The 22398-nt window shown below is 44.5% G+C and overlaps 2 protein-coding genes across 2 annotated transcripts; one reads left to right on the top strand and one right to left on the bottom strand.

Annotated features, from left to right (window-relative positions):
• The first annotated feature begins 121 nt into the window (after positions 1-121).
• Crzr (corazonin receptor) lies at positions 122-14167 on the top strand. Its single transcript, XM_076800946.1, has 6 exons — positions 122-610; positions 5102-5795; positions 11276-11459; positions 12886-13088; positions 13669-13790; positions 13883-14167. Exons 2-6 carry the CDS (start codon positions 5169-5171, stop codon positions 14004-14006), a joined length of 1260 nt encoding a protein of 419 aa, XP_076657061.1. The 5' UTR covers positions 122-610; positions 5102-5168; the 3' UTR covers positions 14007-14167.
• Positions 7470-9687, bottom strand: LOC143361500 (uncharacterized). The gene is given in 3 exon segments (XM_076800960.1): positions 7470-7739; positions 7741-7992; positions 9488-9687. Coding segments are annotated over 3 exon segments (552 nt in total). The 5' UTR covers positions 9629-9687; the 3' UTR covers positions 7470-7580.
• Positions 14168-22398: the final 8231 nt, after the last annotated feature.

Genomic DNA, 22398 nt, shown 5'->3' on the forward strand with positions numbered 1-22398 from the left:
ATTCGAATTACCTGTTTGCACTTTGTAACGGAAGCAAAAAGCGCAAAAGGGGGAAAAGCGCAGGAATGTCAGAAAGAGAAGGAATACAGTGACAGACACTGTTAATGTTGGCTTCGGTTAGTCTCATCATCAGTCGATTTCCGCGCCGCGTCGCGCCGCGATCGAACTGCCGCACATAAGCAACGCTCGAGTTTCGTTTTCCAAACTTATTCAAATCTGATATCTAATTCCGCTGTTGTAGGAAATTCAATGAATTGTACAAACCGCTTATTAGTATACGCACATTTAAACCGATGTGATACAATGATATTGAAAATAATCCTCGATTCGGTTAAGTGATCTCAAATCTGCTGTACTGATGTTGCTACTTCAAGACTTACACTGCCAGTACGTGATCAAATAAAAAACCGATTAAATGGATTACTCTTAATCTGAGACGCATATCGTGCCATCGCTAGTGGCTAGCGGCGACTGACAAAGCAATCCTTTCAGAATAATTATTTTGAAAATACAAACACGGTGGAACTCCGGTAGTGCAACGGAATTAGCATAAAACGATGATACAGCATTTTAATTGATTCAAATTTGTGGATGTTTTTGTCAGCATAAGGTAAACAAAACCGTTAGTCAATTTTTTTATTCCATTTCACGAAAGGTCACAGACAAAATTATATATTGTTTCTTCACTGGCTGCAGTTGAATTAATATTAAATAGGCTCAACTAATTCTAAGCTACGTCGAAAGTTTCCTCGCTTTTCTCCCAGCAAACTTACGTCCTGCTGGTCTACCTCTCCTAATCTAGAGGATTAAACATTAATCGAAACATCGAAAAATCAGTTTCTACAATATTATATCTCTACAGCGGATTGCGCAAAAGACACAAATCTGTAGTGTTTTATAAACATCTCAATGTCATTTTTGGAGTTATATCGGGGGTTTTCGTTAAATCGGATACACTGTATCATTACTACTCGGATAGTGTGCATAATTATCATTCAGCGTTTTTAAACAATACAATTTACTATCGTGACATAATATATCAAATGCCAAAGCTCAACACGTTCGGGATGGCATTGAATTTCTCAAATTGCTTATTGTCACTGCCGTGTTTCGTATAATTATGTAGTCTGACTTTATCGATGTTCCGTCATAATGACCAGTCATTAATAATTCTTCCTATTTCGAACATCTTAACGTTCGACATAAGCGTGTTTTATTTAATGGCATTGCTAATTTATTATCGTGTACACGCTGACAAATGATTTTATAATATCGACATTACAAGCACAACAAATGAATCACTACCAATTCACGTATATGTCCATATATACGTATATGTCAAACGACGTACTATCAATTATGACAGTACAATCCATCAATATGTCACATAAGCACATGAAATGCTTATGTGGAGTATCCGCTCCACGCGTACTCGAGTGGGTGGGCCCTTCATGCGTTACGTTTGAAAATCGAAAATCAGAAAATAACCAAGGTACTCGAATTACTGTGCCCATATTAATTATTAATTAGACTTATTTTTCAAGATAAAGTTTTTTAATTTTGTATTTAATTTTATATGTAAATTTAAAAAATTTTTAACGATACTATCGATCGATCAAGTAAGTGAAATACTCTGTGTAGAAAAAGTTGCATAGAGACTACTATACCTCCACGAGGCCGATCTTTTTTTGCCAGAACAAGTTCGAATCGAGTGGAAAAGTGGAACACAGATCATCGCGTCGTTTCCGCTGAATCGACACAGCTCGACATCTGCGTTTAACGTGAAAATGAGTTTCTTCAACGCGAACACGATGCAGTTTTCAATTAATCAATATACGCATCGATGAATTGCTTCAAACGATTACTGGTAATTCGACGAGTTTCTCTGTATAATTTAATGCACGAGCCAACACACAAGCGCACAGTTCTTACTTGATCTTCCTTTAACTTGCACGAGGTGTACGTTTTGAAATTCTTGAAAACAGTCCATTTTCATATACATAAACTTGTCTCGATATACATAGATACTTGCATTTCTTTCATGATTTTTTTTTTGCAATGTCAGCATCACACCCATATCTTGAAACATACGTACAAAAGTTCTGCATTCCTAATGTTTCAAAGATGTGCGATCAATTTCTAAATTATACTGGCGGTGAAGTTTTTCAATTCATGCAAACCTACTGTACAGACTTGTATTCGATCTATTTTACAACAACATGTATATAATAAAGTTTCTTGTTTAAAAGAAAAAAAGAAAAGAAAAGAAAAAAAATAAAAATAAATAAATACTATAATTTGAAGCCACTTGTACGAAAATAATGTTATTATATCTGTTAGGGTTACGAGGGAGATGATTGTTAAAGCAGTGGAATTTCTATATTTAGAACAAAATGCTTTACTGTATACTGAAGAATAATACAAGTACTCGACAGGGTTGATACGTCTTACTGTGATGGCTTTCGCGCTTCCCGTATCCGTATCTCCACCTCACAGCATTCAGTCAGGCGCGGCGCGGCGGGAGACATTCGGTTCCTCGAGGCAATATCTTCTCGAGGCAATTAACATTGTTGTTGTAAGAAACAAAACATTCATTCGAACATCCCGATTTATTTTAAAGTAACTCGAAGGTACTTTACGACAAAAATGTCTCATTTAGAATTCTATTGAAATTAGCAAATACGTTATATACAGGGTGGTCCACGCAACTTGCACACCTATATAATTTCCAAAGGATGCGTTGCACGAAAAAAGTTTTGTATACAGAAGATGCATGGTCTGAAGGGGAGCACAATTTAGTGTATTTACTTTTATTACAGGTGGAAGTGTTTCGGAGATTTGAAGGTCGACTTTGTTTTTTTAAATGAAATACTATATTTTTTATACCAAAATATGGAAGAATGTCGAATTCTGAGTAAAAAAGTATTGACCTTCATTAGCTCTAAACCTAATAATTAACGAGTAATTTCACTTTATTTCCTGAAAATTTTCTTACAAAGAAAAAAAAAATCATTTCATTTTCTTTTTATTTTTCTAAACTGATAATACGCGAAGAGATGGGTGTGCAAGTTGCGTGGACCACCCTGTATATAAGATAAAATAAATAAATCGCCTCGCGGATGTTACAATTATCATAAAATTTTGCAAAACGTATAAAAAGTTATAAAACTACCTCGATTTATAAGTAAACTGTTGTTAACTTGCAGTGTCTCGATAGCGCAGGAAGTTAATCTATTCTGGGGTTAAAGTAACTTCCGTTTGGTGAATTATTCTCTTAGTAGGCACAGAATTGCTTCGCACTGAAAAGGAATATCCCGCAATACCTAATAAGTAACGCGATTATTGTTTTGAACGCTCGTCTATGTGTAACGGAAATGAATTCTACTTATATAACACGTAATAACCGTGCCATTAAAATGTCCGGTAATACCATTTTCTACACACAACAAAGGAAAAATGTTCATTCTTTTTAAATGTTATATGTATCTAATGTTTATACAAATGAACTTAAGCCTACCATGGCCGAAATAATGATATGTAGTCTCATTGTCCGCGTCAGCTGGTTCACTGTTTTTGTTCCTGTATACGTTGTCGGAAGCGTACCGTGGCGTTTGTTATTGCTGCGTAAAAATTTATTAACCTTCGTAAGTCCTAGAGCTATAGTGAACGAGATATTATCGAAATAATGTTTCACATGTACTTGCCATATTCAAGTTGAGGGACATCGGTACGTGCACCTACTATAGTATGTAGTTTTCAGGTAATAGGTAGGTACGTATTGAAAATTATTTCGATAATATGTATGTACCTTTTTAACTATCCGGTTTCGAACATACGTAGGTCAGTATACATTTTTTTCATGTTTCATGATACAAAAAGGTAGGTCTTCCCATTTAAAGAAATCAAAGTGATCCTTTCTTCGGAACACCTTCACGCAGATAGAAAGTGTTTACATCACTATAGTTCACCCTCTATACCATACAACTTTTCTATACATATAATTTTTTCATATAATTACAAGTAGCGGAAAGATTCAAGGTGGATAAAGTTATTCCTCCACCCTGTATACTTAGGAAGAAGTTGACAACATATATTTCAAGGTATTTACCAGCGGTCAGGGATCGGTAAAGTAAATAATTAGTTAATACTTTATCAGCTGGTACCTATCTCTCAACAGTTGTCTAGAATATTGAAATCGATGGATCTTACGGTCTACGGTAAAATATTTATTCTATCGCTTTCAAAAAGAGTTTCTACTACCGTTGCTTTGTGCAAAGTTGCATTGCCATGTTGGAAGATATACATTTGGTTTGGCAATACTATGTGCATATTTTGACTACTACTTGTTGACTATTTCTACCACGCATTCGAACGCGACACCTTACCCTAACCCAGAGCTGCTTATCATGCGTATTAGCGGGCAAGGGCAAGGGCGCCCGCCGATGTCCGTGGGCATAGCTACGGACAAGTAACATAGCGGAGTGCGAGTACCCCGCAGTATAGAGCCGTACCTGACTGACCAAGTAACTGTAACAATGACAAATACACAAAGTAACAAATACATGCAGACTTGCCCGCAGGGGCATGGCTTCTTCACCACGTTACTTTCTATCGCATATGTCTAGAGTAAAGGCTCGATCTAAGCAAAATCTTCGGGTCCGTACCTTTGTTTAGAATGTAAACACTCCTAGATCGTACAGGTCTACTACATACCATAATATATTCTTTTGTATCCGCGTTGACCGCACCGAACGTAGAAAAGGACAGCGCATGTAAACACGGACGCGTGGCCGGATGCGCAACAAAAAGTAGCGTATCGGTGAGCCGATGCTAATTCAATAATAAAACTTCTTTGTTTTTGCTTATTTTTAATGAAATTTTACTGATTAAAAAAGAAAAGAAAAGAAAAGAAAAGAAAAGAAAAACCTGGGGGAACAAGACTCGATCCGGCGACTACGGTCAGAATGTAGTGTGAGAATGTAAACACTTTGCCTAGACATCATCTGGCGGACGGACAATACCCGATTAAACCCTATTCTTTCCTGCATACAATGTTTCTAATTTCATCTTGTTCACATAATTTTCAATTTTCACAAATCAGGACTTGGCTGAATAAGGACACCGACCGCAAATATGACGAATGGGAGAAATAAATCCGAAGAAATTACATGATGACAATGTCTACCGAATTAGTGGGAAACTTTTCCGTGAACGTTTTACCAGCTTGTGACAATCTGACTAATTTTCTCGATTATTCGCGTGGCCTTGGTCTTGGCTTGGATTCTCAAATATGGCAGAACTTCAGCGAACACGATTATTCGCATCGCTACGATTCACCGAACAATACAACATGCTTGGAACATGCGCCACAGCTAACAAACAGAACTCTGTTCAAAGTTGTTGTTTTGTCTATCATGGCGATCATTAGTTTTATGGCGAACTTAGCGACCATCTACTCAATTGCAAAAAGTCGTCGACGTCGGCACAGTTGGTCCGCAATTTACACACTGATTTTACACCTGGCTGTAGCAGATCTGTTGGTCACTGTATTCTGTATAGGCGGAGAAGCAATATGGAGCTACACAGTAGAGTGGATCTGGGGAAACATTGCGTGTAAACTTTTCAAATACTTACAAATGTTCAGCTTGTACATGAGCACATTCGTACTGGTGTTGATTGGCGCAGACCGCTTCATAGCTGTGCGATATCCCATGAAGGGACTAAACACGTCTAACAGATGCTGCAGACTCATTATCGTAGCCTGGATACTGTCTTTCATCTTAGCATTTCCTCAGGTAAGCATTTCAAGAAATATTTTTTAGATATGTCTTGATAAAAACTTTTCACTGTAGAACGAGTTTACGTTCGTTTTCAAGTATAATATTTATAATCTACTTGTTATCATGTGTTTTTTAGCAGCGAAATCTCAACGTTCTAGTTGGTAGTTGACACGTTAAGCGCCTCGCCGGTCCCTAGCCCTTTCGTTACGGCAGTCCGCTCCGCCGGAGTGACACCACTGAACGGGGCACCGCGCCGAAAAGTGTGCACGATGAACGTCGGTAGTCTTTTCGGTGTTTACAAGTTGCCGGATATAGACGGCACCCGTAACGAAAGGGCTAGGGGCCGGCGCTAGACTTTCCATTCAGGCCTCGTCGGTCCGCATGGGCCGGCGCGGCGCGGCGCGGCGCACAGTGGGCAATTTCGACAAAATCGGATTCAAAATCAAGGAACTTTCGATAGGAATGAGGTAGAGCGACGAAATTTTTTTTAAATGAAAGCTGCAGCTTTGTAGAATATGGGACAAATAGACAGATTGTGGTATGAACGTTTGTTAACCTCGAGCAAATTCGTTAAACGCGCACAAATTCAAGAAAATTTTAGTTTTTCCAATACCACGCGCGGAAAAAATTTTTTTTTAACATGCTATACATCGTTTCCCATAGATTTTTTCACGCTGATTTCAAATCTGGTCTCAAACTTTGTCTACGATCTCAGGATTTTGCAAAAAATAGATTTTTGTGCCAAAAAGTATTGAAGTCATTTTTTCGTTGAAATGATTGGATGGTAATAATCTCCCTATTTTTCCCATATTCTACAAAGGTTCAGCTTTCATTTAAAAAAAATTTCATCGCTCTACCTCATTCCTATCGAAAGTTCTTTGACTTTGAATCCGATTTCGTCCAAATTGCCCATTGTGCGGCGCGGCGGCAGACTTTTCGTTCTTGTTATCGCCGCGCACCCGCTACCCGACATCTGTTTATACTCTGGCTCGCCTGTCGGCGAGCGGCCCGAACGGAACGGCAAGCAAAACGGGCTGGGCACTTAACGTGTTAATTAATTAATCACGATACCGTGATTCATCGATTAACTTATTGCACAATATAATGTATCGGTGTTATCTATTGGTGGATCTTCAAATTAGAGTGGGGGACTTGTGCTGACTTCTGAAATCGTCTTGATACACGCTTTTGTATAAAAGAAAAATGTATGTTGCAATTTATTTAACAAACTGAGGCTCCACTCGACTTCTAACTTAATATTATTGTAATATTTAAAGATCGGTTGGATGCGTCGTAACAATTCTACATGTGCAATGTAAGGGAAAGTAAATTATGCAAAACAATGTATTTGCTAGTATATTGCTTTACAATAATCGAAACAAATATTCGACTAAACGAAAATACGAATACTTTCCTTCCGAATTCATACATAACACATACATTTTAAAAGCAGGTTAATTGGCGTTTTTATCGACAGTACATCAAGAAATCTAAAAACATGTATACAAGTGTATATGTAACCATGGCAGACTCAAAAACGATATATAACGATGGTAAAAATAAAATGCTGTAACAGTTTATGCAAGTGATGTAAAGTGTTTTTAGTCGTGACGTATCAGATTTGCATCTTTCAAGTAATTTTATACAACATATAGATTAGTTCCAAAAATGTGTAATTGTTTCGATCGACATACGCTGTTTACTTCACCGGTGAAGAGATAGCGAATACCGAGATTCTGCATTCGCTGTGCCCAGAATCATTGTCCTTAACTAGCAATTCAAAGGACTAATCGTTTGCTACTACCTCGGATGCTCGATGTGTCTCAGCTCTTTCCATTCGATTCCGATCGCGCTTATTCCTAAACCACCACATCGGCATTTCCGGTTTCTGCGCCGTCTGCAACTCGTGCTCCTTCTCCTCCTTTTCTTTTGGCAGCCTCTTCTCTCATTCCACTCCTCCTCTCCGCCTTTTCTTCTTGCATTTACAAGGTTTCATCTGCTTTCTTCGTCGACATCTGCGCCGCCGACGCTGTTTCTTCTTGCATTTGCAAGCTGGTTTTCGCGACCGCTTCTTGCGGCAAAAGTCTAGCAAATTAATCTCCTGAGACGCAATTTCCTCACCCTTCGTATCACTATTAAGTGGCAGTACGTAATGACCGCCATTGTTCTTCAAAATACCGTATGCCACACCACGTTTTAGTACTGCTTGCATCTGTTGTCCACAAATGCGACATTTTAGTGAAAGAATCTAACCGTATTTCTAACCGTATAATTTACCAAAGCACAATAAGACGCTATACAAAGCTATACCAATCCGTGTTATGAAAAGAAATTTCTCCTTCTCATACATATATATATATATATATATATATATATATATATATATATATATATATATGCGGTGTTATCGCTCGGTCAACCAAACCTACCATGGCAAGAAAATCAAGAAAGTCCTATCCTAGCAGATACGCAGCAGACGGTTGGTACAGCACCCCCTACAGTCCAGAGCTGCTCGACATGCCTATTAGCGGGCAACCGAGCGGGCGCCCCCCGACGCCCGTCGACGTCGACATAGCAACGCAGCAACGGGCAAAGTTACGGGCAAGCGACTTAGCGGACTGACAATGAGGGGTAGGCCGTAGCCGGCTACGTAGTTGTGACAAACACATTCAGCTTTACTCGCAGGGGCGTTGCTTCGTGCACGCTGTTCCGCGTATGCTCAGGGTCAGACAATCGTTGCCCGTACAGGCAGTTTTTTTCAAGATACAAATGGTATCCAAATCAGAGAAACGCTGGTATTGTACGAGATACTGTCACGATGATAGACAACTAAGAATAATTCAATTTTTTTAACTGACTGACGTAAGTGTACCGAAGAAATCAGATTTTATATTTAACAATTATTGCGACTGTAAAGATCACGAGACATTCTTGTACAAAATTAGCAAATAATTTGATTTATTAGAATGTAGATTATAAACGAAATCGTGCAGAATCTGAATAAATACAGTTTCGGCATTTTTATAAGAAACTGTCCATTAGTTTAATCCAAAGTATCGATCAGTTTTATAAAAACTGATAGAGAAACATTTTTTTCGATTGCATTAGAAATTCACATTCAGACACACTGATTCTTCTTCACGCTCAATCTTCGTTGATTTATTCCGCATATTCTATTTACTACACGTATAAATCAGGGGTACCTAATCGAAGCCAGCGAAACAGATGTGGCTGCTTCTCCTCTCCTCTTAGTTAGCCTGCTCGATGAATCAGTCTCCACCATGTCCAGTCCGACTTTTCCTGCGGCACAAGCTTCAAGCCATAGTCGCCAGATCAAGACTCGTTCCGTTCCCCTTCTACCGCGTTGTTCGCGCGATCGCGCTTCTGCCACGGCCCGGCCACGTCTCTGTGTCTCGTGTTTGTCTCTCTCACGATGTCACGTGACTAACCGGCTACTGCCAGAGAGAGGATAGGGGAGGCTTTTTCCCGTAGCCACGATTCGTGCTCCCTCCCCTCATCTGGCATACTATGTTTCAAGCAAGGGTCTTATATGTACGTGTACATGTACATATATTTGCGCCCAAGGAAAAGTCAGAATGCACATGATGGGAACTGACTCGACGAGCGGCCGAAGAGGAGAAGCGGTTACGTCTGTTCCGCAGGCCAGCCAGCGTTAGGTACATACACCCGAGTTTCAGTAAACGTACCTGTCGTCGTGCAACTTGAAGTGGAATGTCGTATGCAGAACAAAGATAACGTAGAATCTCACGTGTTGTAGAGCCCTTTATTTCCCGCAGATTTTTTATTGCTGTGAGCACCAATGCAAGAGTTTTCGACGGTTCACTCATTATGATTGTACTTCGTATGACCTCGATGAAAATGTATCACACGTATTAAAACTGAAAATAACTTTTTCATTATTTTCGAAAGCTATTTAACTGAATTGATCCTACAATCAAAGGAAAAAATCTTATTGTTTTTACAATCACTGCATAGTCAGTTAACGATTCGATTATTAAAAAAAAAAAAAAAAAAAAGGAACGCTGCTGCATTTATAACTGATTATCGTTTTCAAAATAATTGAATATTTTAAAAGTATAATTATTTAAAAAATGACTCCATATTATATTTGTCGTTGTTGGAGGCACACATCGCATACCACAACGACAGGTATTAAGTTAATGTTTCGATCTGCATAGCAACGCTATCAATGCATTATACATTTATGAATCGATTGTAATTCAACGAATTAACGAGCGTTTGACATGCAGGTCACTGTATTCACGGACGACTATTATTACTGACGACATCGCGAATGATATTTCTCTCCAACTAGTAATTATAAAATAGCAAAAGTCAAATAATTAGTTGATTCGATCAATCATCGTTTTGAGCTAATAACGTCAATTGCAATAGTTTCGATTAAATTCAGATTTAATTGTAATCGTTGTGCATCAGTTCCTCGTAAAGGACGATATAGAACGATAATTGTCTCAACAAGAAAACATACATGGGCCGTCTTGGCTGTTGCAACATTCACAAATATATTAAATAAAATATGTAAAATTAAGAAATATTTCAAACATTTAAGAGGGATAGTATACCTGATGACGATATCAATAAGCAAGCGCACAAATTGTTCGTGCCTTTTTCACTTCTGAAAAATTGTTTTCGTTGAGTTGTAACCCTCAATTCGATAATCTAAAATTCTTTCAAAGCAAATACTGAGAATTTTTTATTCAGAAAACAAGCCAAAATGTTCTTACGTCACATTGCAGGGAAATGGTCAACGAACGAGCGTCGATATTTACAAGTGAACAACAATTTTTTCAGTGTGTTCGATATTGATATCTCGAGAGAATTTCATGGCAATGATAAGGAAACTTCTTCATCATCGCGATTAATGAAACGCGTCTAAACGTAAAATGTAGGAACCCGGAAGATGAGTTACGCGAAGCTTTTTAGCGATGCGAATAGAAGCACATCGTCTAATAAAAAGTTCCCCGACATAATATATATGTAAATTGTCGTATTTAATCAAAGTGACCGCCACCGAGAAGTATCCATTGCATACGTTTAATATTTAATATTTACATATTCTTTATACACATTCTGAAAATTAGATTTTACAAAACATTTTAAACGTTTATCGTGTCACCTACAGAGAATGTTCTGTGCGTACATTTCCATTAGAATCTTTCGAATCTCTTTCCTGAGAACGGAAAACGCTGTAACCGAGCCCTTTGCTTATAGAAAGGTTGACCATGTTTCAAATGCAGTAGGCACCAAGCATGATTCGGTACAGTGACAATTCCATAAGATTTCCTAATATAGACATTTTTCGAACATCCTCAAAATTTCCTAATATGGAAATCTTGAAAGCATCTCCTCTTAGATTTCACAGTATACACATAAACCCTCGAATTTATGCACAATGATCGTTTCAAGTGCTTTTGTTATATTCAAATAAAAATCGAATCTTTTTTCATTTTCAGCTTGTTATATTCCACGTAGCCAAGGGTCCATTTATTGAAGAGTTCACACAATGTGTAACTCACGGTTTCTACACAAAACCCTGGCAGGAGCAGCTTTATGTGTCCTTTAGCTTATTCTTCATGTTCGTTCTTCCTCTGAGCATTCTTATAACAACCTATGTATCTACAGTGATTACAATCTCTCGTAAGTATATACAAACATTTTCTCTATATTCTCATTAATAAATATACTATTTCCTTTATAACATTCTTTGAGTACAAGTTGTTCCGTTTGTTTTAACAAGTCTAACAGAATTTTTTGTGCAAACAACAAAAAAAAAACCAAAAATTGTAAAATGATCTGCACAATAACATGTTACAATTTAAATAAATATGAAAGGGAAATATGATTTGAACATATTTAAATGTTAACTTTAGTTAACTATAGAGTTCGCAATAAAATAATCAACTACTAATGTTCCGGAGCCAACAGTGTTATACATCATGGAGCGGAAATCGTAGTAGAGGGGGTGATTCTACATGAAAAAAATTAAAAAAGAAAATTTGGTACAATTTTCTCATCTAAAGCTTCGAAAGTACAGCGAATACGCGTGTTATTAGCAAGACTGCGGAGTTGGCAATACAAATTCCCGACTCCGACTCCACAGCTCTGGTTATTAAATAGGAATCGTCTGATCACGACCAACCAATTCTACTTCCTGACATTCAAACACGATTTTCCCGAAAACAAGGCGTCGAACGACAAAATGCTTTAGGTGACGTGGGGTAAATGAAATGATATGTAGTACGATGGTTTCACGGGTAACAAAAATAGAGTTTATTAACGGGAACGATTAACAATTAACAAATAATAACAACTATAAAACAAAACGAGAAAACTCGAGTCCATGAGAAAAACGCGAAGACAAAATATACGGTAACTCAACTTCGCGTATAAAGCCGTCGCGGGTGACTCAGACTAAACTCTCTGAAGCTATCGTTCTCCGCGAGAGTCCCAAGCTTTCCGCTCTTCTCGTTTCTGAGGCGCGTTAAATAATGTCCCCGAAAACCGTTAAAATAAGGAGAGGTTCTCCACCCCCACAAGGGCATGGAGAAAGTTTCCTCCCCCACACATTGCATCCGGGGACTTCACTCTTAAGGGTACTGTAACGGTCGAGCCGAGGTTCTGGCAATCGTCACTTAAATGACCAAGCCCTCAACCCGACCTCCCATGGTACGCACTTGAGAAGGATGGAATTTCCGCGTCCGAAAATTCCACGTTCCCACGCACCATGGTCGCCACAATGTTATTCGCTTTTTCGGAATTATTCCAATATACAGAATCAGTATCACTATCCACCCGCTGGTACTACGATTTCCACCCTATCCTGTATAGTTGACTATGTGCGTAATCTACGTAACCAATTTAAGAATAAAAATAACATGTTTGAACGACGTTGTATGAAATTACAAGAAATCATTTAAAGCCTACGAGAAGGGAATGCAGAAGGCAAGCGCCTAACTTTTCCCCATATGATTTTCTTTTCTTATCGGTTCCATTTAGTTTTCGATATGTGCATTTTTTCACTAAATGCAGAACATAAAATAACGTGCTGATTAACCATTTCCAGGAAGTGAGAAAATTTTCAGAGTGAAGTCGACTAATAATAATATTTGTTATGCGAACGAAGACATAAACAGAAGAAAATTAATGCATCGAGCCAAGGCCAAGTCGTTGAGACTCAGCGTCGTCATTGTAGCTGCCTTCATCATTTGGTGGACCCCTTATTACGCTATGATGATCATTCTTATGTTCCTTAATCCTAATAAACACGTAAGTGTTAGGTTATATTTTGTCTGTTAATAATACTGTCAAAATATTTTATAACATGTCAACTCATTTCCAATGTTGAATGTAAATATTTCTTTATAATAACGAACGTTTATGTAGATTGCTTCTAAAATGTTTTTAATTATATTTTTTAATCAAGTTTTTTACTTTAAATGTTAAAATTGCCTTCTCATCTCTTCCACCTCTGCTTGGCTCCATCCGTTTCTCTTTAAGAATTCCTCTCCTTCTTTCCCGCTTTCGCCCTGCACATTTCCTGAATCCTTTTCCTTTAAACACTCCTTGACTATCTTCCTTCCTACGCTATTTCTTACTTCTTCCGTGTATTTCCAGGCCCTAATTCCTGCCTATACTCTAAGTTTCCCTCTGTTTGTCTCTTCCAGTACCAAATATCCTCGAGTCCGCACATCCAAACCAAGTGTCCTCTTTATACAACTCAGCTGAATCCTTTCTACTTCTGTTCTCTCTTTGAAGCCCCACAACTCCACTCTGTATACATTCAATGGTAGTATAATGTGACTTATACATTCAATTTCCTGGTTTAATATATTCATATTTCTTTCAGCTCAGTGAAGAATTGCAAAGCGGAATATTCTTCTTCGGTATGAGCAATAGTTTAGTAAATCCATTAATTTATGGCGCATTTCATCTATGGTCTCGAAGAAATCGTCAGAATTCTTATCACAGGTACATTTTAAATGCTATAATAGTATGTGCCTGGAACATATGATACTCTTTGAAATACTTCCCTTCTCTAATATGCGTTTTATTATTTTTAGGGACTTATCGACAACACAACGTAGACTTACACCAACGATCAACAATGATAGTACCTACAAACGAGAGTCACGAGAAAGTCGAGTACCATTTCTATTAAAAAATCATTCAAATACTACTATTTAAGAAACTTTTATATGAAAAAAGGATATTTTCTACAATACATTTCAGTTTATTGCTACACAAGTAAAAGAAAAATGACGCCTGTGATCTTATGATCCAGAAGTGTGTTGTATCACAGTTCCGTTTTTGTAACGCTCGTTAAATAAATAATAATAAGAAACGTAGAAAAAGTGCATATTTTATCCGAACCTGACTACTACTTACGTGTGTTGCGTCGCAGTGTGGTGAAATAGGGATTTTGGTAGTGGGTTCGAGTGCCCGTGGAGCGCTGAAGCGCTCTGCTCGTGGAATTTAAGAAATAAACTTTGTACACAGAGTTAAAGGCGAAAAACTGTTGTAGATTTTATTTCTGGTTCCTTGGGATGTGACTCTCTCAGTTCTACAATGAGTTCTGTTTCATCCTGGAGTTTCAAATCCTTTCCCAGCTTCTTCCTTCTCGTCTCCCTTCCTTAGCCAATAGGAAAATTAGAATCTTCTGGCTAGGATAAGAGGACAAGAGGTCATAAATTCTCAGTCAAGGACCTCTTGGAACTCCCTCGGACCTCTCTCTTGTTCGGTCCCACATGGCCCCACGTCCCTCGTTTTGGCGGGGATTCGCCCTCGTGCGTACCCCACTCCCGTGCGTGCGCTATTAAGATCCATCCACTACCAATCACCATCATGCAGCAACCGGAAGACGAGTGATCCGACGAATCAACGCCTAGCCAGAAGATCCCAATTTTCCTATTGGCTAAGGAAGCGAGACGAGAAGGAAGAAGCTAGAAAAAGGATTCGAAGCTCCAGGACGACACAGAATTCATTGTAGAACTGAGGGAGTCACATCCCAACGAACCACAAATAAAATCTACAACAGTTTTTCGCCTTTAACTCTGTGAAGAAAGTTTATTTCTTAATTTCCACGAGCAGAGCGCTTCAGCGCTCCACGGGCACTCGAACCCACTACCAAAATCCCTATTTCACCACACTGCGACGCAACATTATCAAGTACGCTTGAGGCGCTGTAGTTTGCCGTTCTCCCAGTTACGTAGTCTATGCCGAGTAGAAGATTCTAGTATGAGTTTCCGTTGAATATCGTATATAGTCTATGCCCGTACGTTGCCATGTGGCTGAGCCATTAGGTATTACACGGTTGGGTACCGTTTCACATCTCGGACACTTTAGTTCGTGACCTAATAAAATCGGAACACGGGGCAGATCTGCGATCTCCCCTGGTATGGGGGCGCCTACACCACCCTCGCCGAGGCCCTCTTTGCACGCTAGCGCGCGCGAAATGTGTAAGAATACGAGTTTCCCGTCGATTCGGGAGTTCCTCGGGGAGCGCTTCCTAACCTATCGAGCCGTTGTTCTATTCGCGGTAGCGTTGTTTTCGGGCAGTCTGGTCCCTTCGCTCGGTTGCCCTGAGCGGCAAAGGGGCGATGCAATATGTGGGATTTTATTTATTTATAATTAATTTAAATATTGGAAACTTAGTGTTCTAGCTCCTCTTTCAGTTATCTATCTAGATTTAAATTTATATATACCCTAGTCTTATTTTATAACTTCCAGAATTTTTCCAAGTTCGAAATTATAAATTATTACTACTTAACTATTACTACTACTTACTACTTATGCTATTGTAGCGGCTAGCTGGGCGCCGGAAGAGAAATCTTCAGCGCACCAGCGCCAAGAAAGATTTATGGTTTGCACAGCATAAGAGTCTATTTGTGAGAAAACGTCTTTAACGTTTTTGGCCACTTAGCGGACAGATGTATCCTTGTAGTTCCTAGCGACGAACTCAATAGCGCAAGTGGACACCATAAATTTTGGGTAGTCGAAGGGTCTCCAGCCTAGAGTGTCCCAGCGACGCGTGCCTGGTTTCTATCACCCGGGAAAGCTGGGCCCGTTGACGTAAGCCAGCAGCCACGTACCGCACTTAGCACTGGGGCCGGAAGACACCCATCTGCATCACCAAAATTAGTTTTTAACAAAACGACGCGCTCACCCTTCTCACGCACGAGAGGCGTGGAACGTGGGCATGTCCACCAATCAGTCGACAAGCATTTTCGAGATATAAGGCAGAAGACTACCGACGAGTGCGAGTCACGAAGTCAAGTCACAGCCAAATCTCCGCCGAGTCATAGCTACAGTTTAGCTACACTCTATCGCTGCGAGTAAAAGTTCAGTCGCGCCGAGTTCTAGTCGGGTCGTAGATTTACAGTCGCGCTATCAATCTACCCCGGACACTATCGCGACATCACTCATATTAAATAAACGACTCAGTCACATATACCTGAATTGTGAACATTATTTGAAGGCACCCGCCTCCGATAACCCAGTTCCTTCACTATAGCTTCCTGCCCCTATATATTTCTCTCTCCTGGTTTTTCCCTAAGACTGGCCTTAGTTTTTTTTTTTTGAGCTCGATTCTTTCTTTTCCGCAGTAATTTGCCCTTTTACTGGGTTTTCTAGGGTGATGGGCGTTTAGGAGTTGTAGTAGTCCTTAACCTCCTCCCCGTCTTTCCTCTCAGGCTCCACCTTTTAATATTATTATATAATTTAAGTCGAGTCTGAGATATTTTTTTTTTTTTTTTCGTCGTGCGGCTTACTGAATCGCCCCGGATTACCCCCTCCAGTTTAGATATCTAATCTGCTTTTCTCAATTAATTTTTTTTTTTTTTAGCTTCTAGGAGAGATAAAAGCCGAGTCGGCGAAGCCGACGAGGCGCAAAGTCGCCGCGATGCAGCGACTTCGCGCCGAGGAGGGGCCTAATCTTCCGAAACAAGTCTTAAATTCATCTGTGCGTCCTTCTCCTTCTTTTCGACCCCTTCCTTTTTTCTCCTAAAATCCTTCGTTTCCGAGAAAAAGCATCCTCCTGCTATTTCTAAGCACTTTTTGGAAATTTTTTCTTACTCCCTCCGACCTCCTACGCCGTGACGTATTGGTTTAGCATCGACAATGCGTAGCCACAAAAAAATTTTTTTTTTTTTTTTTTTTTTTCCCCGCTCACAATTGGTAGCTATTAATAAACTATTGATGTGTGTATTGATATCACTCCCTACTATACCACTTTATTTTATTTTCTTTAGAAAATTATTAAGAAACACTGAGATTGTTCATTCCTCAATATTTCTACTCTACTCCACTCGCGGTTTATGCAATATCAAAACTCTAACTAACTTTCTTCTCTAATGACTTCCTACAGAGAAGTTTCCTTACACAAAATAGTCCTAACCCTAATCCTAAAAGTTAACCCTAATTATCGAAAACCTAACCCTAACCCTAAAAAGTTAATCCTAACCACCGACACCCTAACCCTAACCTTCGAAAACCTAACTCTAACCATGGAAATCCTAACCCTACCCATGGAAATCCTAACCCTACCCATGGAAAACCTAACCCTAACCACGGAAAATCTAATCCTAACGATCGAAAACCTAACCATAACCATGGAAAACATAATCGTAACCTACGAAACCCTAACCCCAACCTTTCCAAAACTAACCCTAACCCAAACCCTGCAAAACTAACCATAACCCTCCGAAAACTAACCCTAACCCCCTCCAAAAACCTAACCCTAACCTTCCGAAAAGTAACCCCAACCTTCAGAAAACTAAACCTAACTCTACAAAAACTAACCCTAACCTTCAAAAAACTAACCCTAACCTTCAAAAAACTAACCCTAACTCTACAAAAGTAACCCTAACCCTTCACAAACTAACCCAAACTCTACAAAACTAACCCTAGCCTTCCAAAAACTAACCCTAACCCTCCAAAACCTAACCCTAACCTTCCAAAAACTAACCCTAACTCTACCAAAACCAACCCAACCTTCAGAAAACTAAACCCAACTCTACAAAAACTAACCCTAACCTTTCAAAAACTAACCCAAACTCTACAAAACTAACCCTAACCCACCAAAACCTAACCCCAACCCTCCAAAACCTAACCCTAACCTTCCAAAAACTAACCCTAACTCTACCAAAACCAACCCTAACCTTCAAAAAAAAAAAAAAAAAAAAAAAAAAAAAAAAAAAAAAAAAAAAAAAGTAACCCTAACTCTACAAAAGTAACCCTAACCTTTCAAAAACTAACCCAAACTCTACAAAACTAACCCTAACCCTAACCCTCCAAAAACTAACCCTAACCCTCCAAAACCTAACCCCAACATTCCCAAACTAGCCCTAACCCTCAAACCTAGCCCCAACCTCCAAAAACTAACCCTAACCCTCCGGAAACTAACCCTAACCCACCAAAACCTAACCCTAACCCTCCGAAAACTAACCCCAACCTTCTAAAAACTAACCCTAACCTTCCAAAAACTAACCCTAGCCCTCCAAAACTAACCCTAACCCCCCCAGAAAAGGTAGGGTTAGGGTTAGGGTTAGGGTTAGGGTTAGGGTTAGGGTTAGGGTTAGGGTTAGGGTTAGGGTTAGGGTTAGGGTTAGGGTTAGGGTTAGGGTTAGGGTTAGGGTTGGGGACCTAGGGGATATGGGCTTGGCAGTGGTGACTCGGATCCACTGCTAGGTATGCCACAGTGGTGGCGGTCATATTCCTAAAATCCTCCACGCTCCACCTCCTCGCGGTGGTCCCTGGGCACTCACGACTGTGGGTGGCTAACGGAGCGGGGGGTACGCGGCAGGAAGTAGCCTCGACGATGTGCGAGGCAATGCCGGCGGGATCTTCGGATCCTGGTAGGGGCACCCTTGCCGGTAAGGTTCGCACGGAGGGGCGAAAACTGCCGAGTTGGGACGGGATTTTCGGTGACGGACCAGGGCAAGGCTGGGTGTTTCACAAAATTGACATGGACGGCACAAAGGAAAAGAGTTTAGTTTACGGTGCAGGGGAGGGATACCCCAGTACCGGCGCGACTGTTGGTGGGCGAGCAGGCCACAGCGCGTCGTTATCCAACGACTGCGAGCCGAAGGTGGTGGACCACTGGGCCCCTTCGGAGGTAAATACTACCAGCGAAGCTGTGGTGACGGAAACGTCATCACAGATTTCGGGAGATTCGGACGCGGGCGTGTCGCGCGCGGGAGCCGAGATGCGGGGGGCGGACGGAGCTCCGACGGGGAAGCGGCCCCGGCTGGAGCCGTCCGTGGCAGGAGGGGGGCTGCAGACGCGCAGCGGGAGGGTCGTCGGGGGGACCCCTGAGGAGGGCTCCTCGGGGGCGGGTGCTGAGCAGGTGCTCAGCGACCGCGCCGAGAGGGGCCAGCTCCACAAAATCGCGGAGCTAATGGAGTCCGCGGGGAGGCTGCCGACGGCGCAGCTGGCGGAGGAGGTGGAGGACGCGATGAGACGTGTGGAGGGCGTCTCCACCGTCTCCAGGGGCCTCAAGGGCAATTTTGCCAAGGAGCTCAGAGATTGCTCCGCGCTGGCCAGGGCCTATTGCACTACGCTGGTGCAGCGGGCATACACTGGCACGGCGTGGGGCAATAGCCAGGAGGTCGCCCGTCTCCGCCAACAGACCGAGGCCCTCGCCAAGGAGGTACAGGACCTCCGGGCGAGGCTTCGCGTCGCGGAGGCGGAGAAGCGGGCGGTCGCGGGAAAGACGGCCCCTGGGGCGGTACCCTCCGCCTCCTCAGGCGGGACCGCGGGGACGGGACCGGCGGCGGAAGCGGCGACGCGGGCGGCGGAGGGGGCGGGGGTACTGGACCCTCAAGCCCTTCTCCTCCGCGTCGACGCGATGGTGGCGGCCAGGAATGCCGAGCTAGAGACGAGAATGGAGAATCGTTTCCGGGCAATCCTGGCCGGGATGGTTCCGGCTCTCCAGGGCAGGGGGGGAGGGACGCGCGATGCCCCGCCGGTGGCTTCTCCGCCGGCGGTGGTCGAAACCAAGAGGACTGGGCCGGTGGTGGTGTCCAGCGCCGGGGTGGTGCCACCCGTGGACATCCCGCCGCCGGTCGACCCAGCCTCCTGGTCGGTGGCGAAGTCGAAGTCCGCGAGGAAGGCGGAGAGGAGGCGGGCAGCGGCGGAGGAGAGGGCGGCCATAGCCCTCGCCGCCGAGTTGGCGGCCGCTGCTTCGGCGAAACGGAGGACGGCGACCGGGGGTTCGGCGGTCGGCACGCGAAAGGGGGCCGGCGCGATCACGGCGAAGCCGTCAAGTGGGAGGGTTGTTGCCCTGGGGCGCGCCCCCAAGTCCGGGGCCGTGGCGATCACGATCCCCGAGAGCTGTAAGCTCACCTACGCGGGAGTGATCGCCAGGGCCAGAGAGGCAATAGACCTCAAGGCGCTGGGGATTGAGTCGGGGGTGCTCCCCAGGAGGACCAAGACGGGGGGGATCCTCCTGGAGGTAAAGGGCCCGGAGGGCCAAGAGAAGGCACGGGCCCTCTCCACGAGGGTCTCTGAGGCCTTACAAGGGACTGGGGTTAAAGTCGTCCAGGCCGTCAAGCGAGGCGAGTTGCGCGTCGCTGGCCTGGACGACTCGGTTAGCGCAAGGGAGGTCGCGGCGGCACTTGCGGCTGCGGGGGGGTGCTCGGAGGCCGAGTTCCGGGTCGGAGAGATCCGGAGGTCCGCCTCTGAGCGGGTGCTGGGCTCCTGTTGGGCCCAGGGCCCCCTCGCGGCCGTCAGGAAGGTGGTGGCGGGGGGCCGGCTGCTGGTCGGCTGGTCCTCGGCGCGGGTGGAGGCACTGAGGGAGCGACCCCTTCAGTGCTTCCGCTGCTTGGAGACGGGGCACACGCGGTCGACCTGTAAAAGCACGGTCGACAGGAGCGCGAGGTGCTATCGGTGCGGTGCGACCGAGCACCGCGCCTCGGCCTGCGGGGCTGCCCCCAGATGCCCGCTCTGCGCGGATCTGGGGAGGCCCTCGAACCACAGGTTCGGGGCCAAAGCGTGTGCCCCGGCTCCGAGGAGGGGTCGCGCGGCGGTGAAGGGAAGAGGGGAAAAGTCGGCGGCTGCACCCGCGCAGCAGCAGCCGACTACACCGGGGGCCCAGTCCCACCAGGGGGGGGAGCCTGCAGAGCAAATGTCAGGGTAGGCTGTTTTCAGGCCTATTCCGGTTCTGCAGGCGAACCTCAACCACTCGCGTGCGGCCCAGGACTTGTTTGTCCAGGCCGTGCGCGAGCGGGGGACTGGGTTGGCAGTGGCGGCGGAGCCGTACTCCGTTCCCGATCACCCCTTCTGGGTGGGGGACGAGGCCGGCTCCGTCGCCATAGTGGCGGAGGGCCGCCGCGGGTCCCCGTCGATCTCCCTTCTGGAGAGAGGCGAGGGATTCGTGGCGGTGCGGTGGGGGGACATCGCGGTCGTCGGAGTTTATATCTCGCCGAACCGTGGCCTCGATCATTTTCGGGGGTTCCTGGGCGGGCTGAGTAGCTGCATCGCGCGGTGCAGCGCCCGTCCGGTTCTCGTCCTGGGAGACTTCAATGCCCACGCGGTATCGTGGGGGAGTCCCAGGACGACCACTAGGGGAAGCGAGGTGTTAGACTGGGCGTCCGGCCTGGATCTCCGGTTGATTAACCGGGGATCCACGCCGACGTGCGTGCGGCCGCAGGGTGTCTCTATTGTCGATCTGACATGGGGGACGCCGTCGGCCGTGCGCCGAGTGTCGGGATGGAGGGTGGCGGAAGAACTAGAGCTGGCCTCTGACCACACGCCCATAGTCATGGACGTGTGGCCCGCCGCCCTCTACGCGCGGGATTCCCGGCACGGCCAGGTGGACCGACGGCCGCGATGGGCGTGGAACAGGGCGGACGAGGACCTGTTCCGGGCCGCTGTCGCCGCGGTAACGTGGGGGGGGCCCCAGCCGGCTGGGGGGGCACCGGCGCGCGGGGCGGAGCGGCTCCGGGAGGTGATGACGGCGGTGTGCGACACCGCGGTGCCCCGGAGCCGGTCCGACCATAGAAGGGCGGCGTACTGGTGGTCCGCGGGCATTGCAGAGCTTCGGCGTGCCTGCAATGCCGCGCGGCGCCAGTATGGCCGAGCGCGCAGGAGGCGCGACGACGAGGAGGCGAGGCTCCACGGGGAGTACCGAGCCGCGCTCGGGACTCTCCGGAGGGCCATCGCGAAGGCCAAGGCGGACGCGTGGTCGGAGCTCGTCGGCACGGTGGACGCGGATCCGTGGGGGCGCCCGTATAAGCTTGTAATGAGCAAGCTGCGCGCGTGGGCCCCCCCACTGACGGAATCGATGGACCCTCCCTTACTCGAGGAGGTGGTGACGTCTCTCTTCCCGCGTGAGGGGGGACAGCGACACCGCCTCCATCCGGGCCAGGAGCCTCTCTCCTGGTCCGCGGAGTGGGAGGTGTCAGCCGGCGAGCTCGGGGAGGCGGTGACCAGGGCCCGTCGGGTGGGCCGCAAGGCCCCGGGTCCTGACGGGGTGTCGGGCCGCGCGTTGGTCTTGGCATTGGAGGGGGGGCTCGCTCCCGAACTCAGGCGGCTGTTCAACAGTTGTCTGAGGGAGGGAGTGTTCCCCCCACTATGGAAG

This window comes from Halictus rubicundus, chromosome 1, assembly GCF_050948215.1.
Source record: "Halictus rubicundus isolate RS-2024b chromosome 1, iyHalRubi1_principal, whole genome shotgun sequence".
NCBI lineage: Eukaryota > Metazoa > Arthropoda > Insecta > Hymenoptera > Halictidae > Halictus > Halictus rubicundus.

What these genes read in the sequence shown, in the direction of transcription:
- Crzr (XM_076800946.1), top strand. Translation starts at nt 5,169, where the DNA reads ATGATGACAATGTCTACCGAATTAGTGGGAAACTTTTCCGTGAACGTT. An exon ending in TCATCTTAGCATTTCCTCAG is followed by an intron (nt 5,796 to 11,275) that starts GTAAGCATTTCA and finishes TTTCATTTTCAG; the next exon opens with CTTGTTATATTCCACGTAGC. An exon ending in TACAGTGATTACAATCTCTC is followed by an intron (nt 11,460 to 12,885) that starts GTAAGTATATAC and finishes AACCATTTCCAG; the next exon opens with GAAGTGAGAAAATTTTCAGA.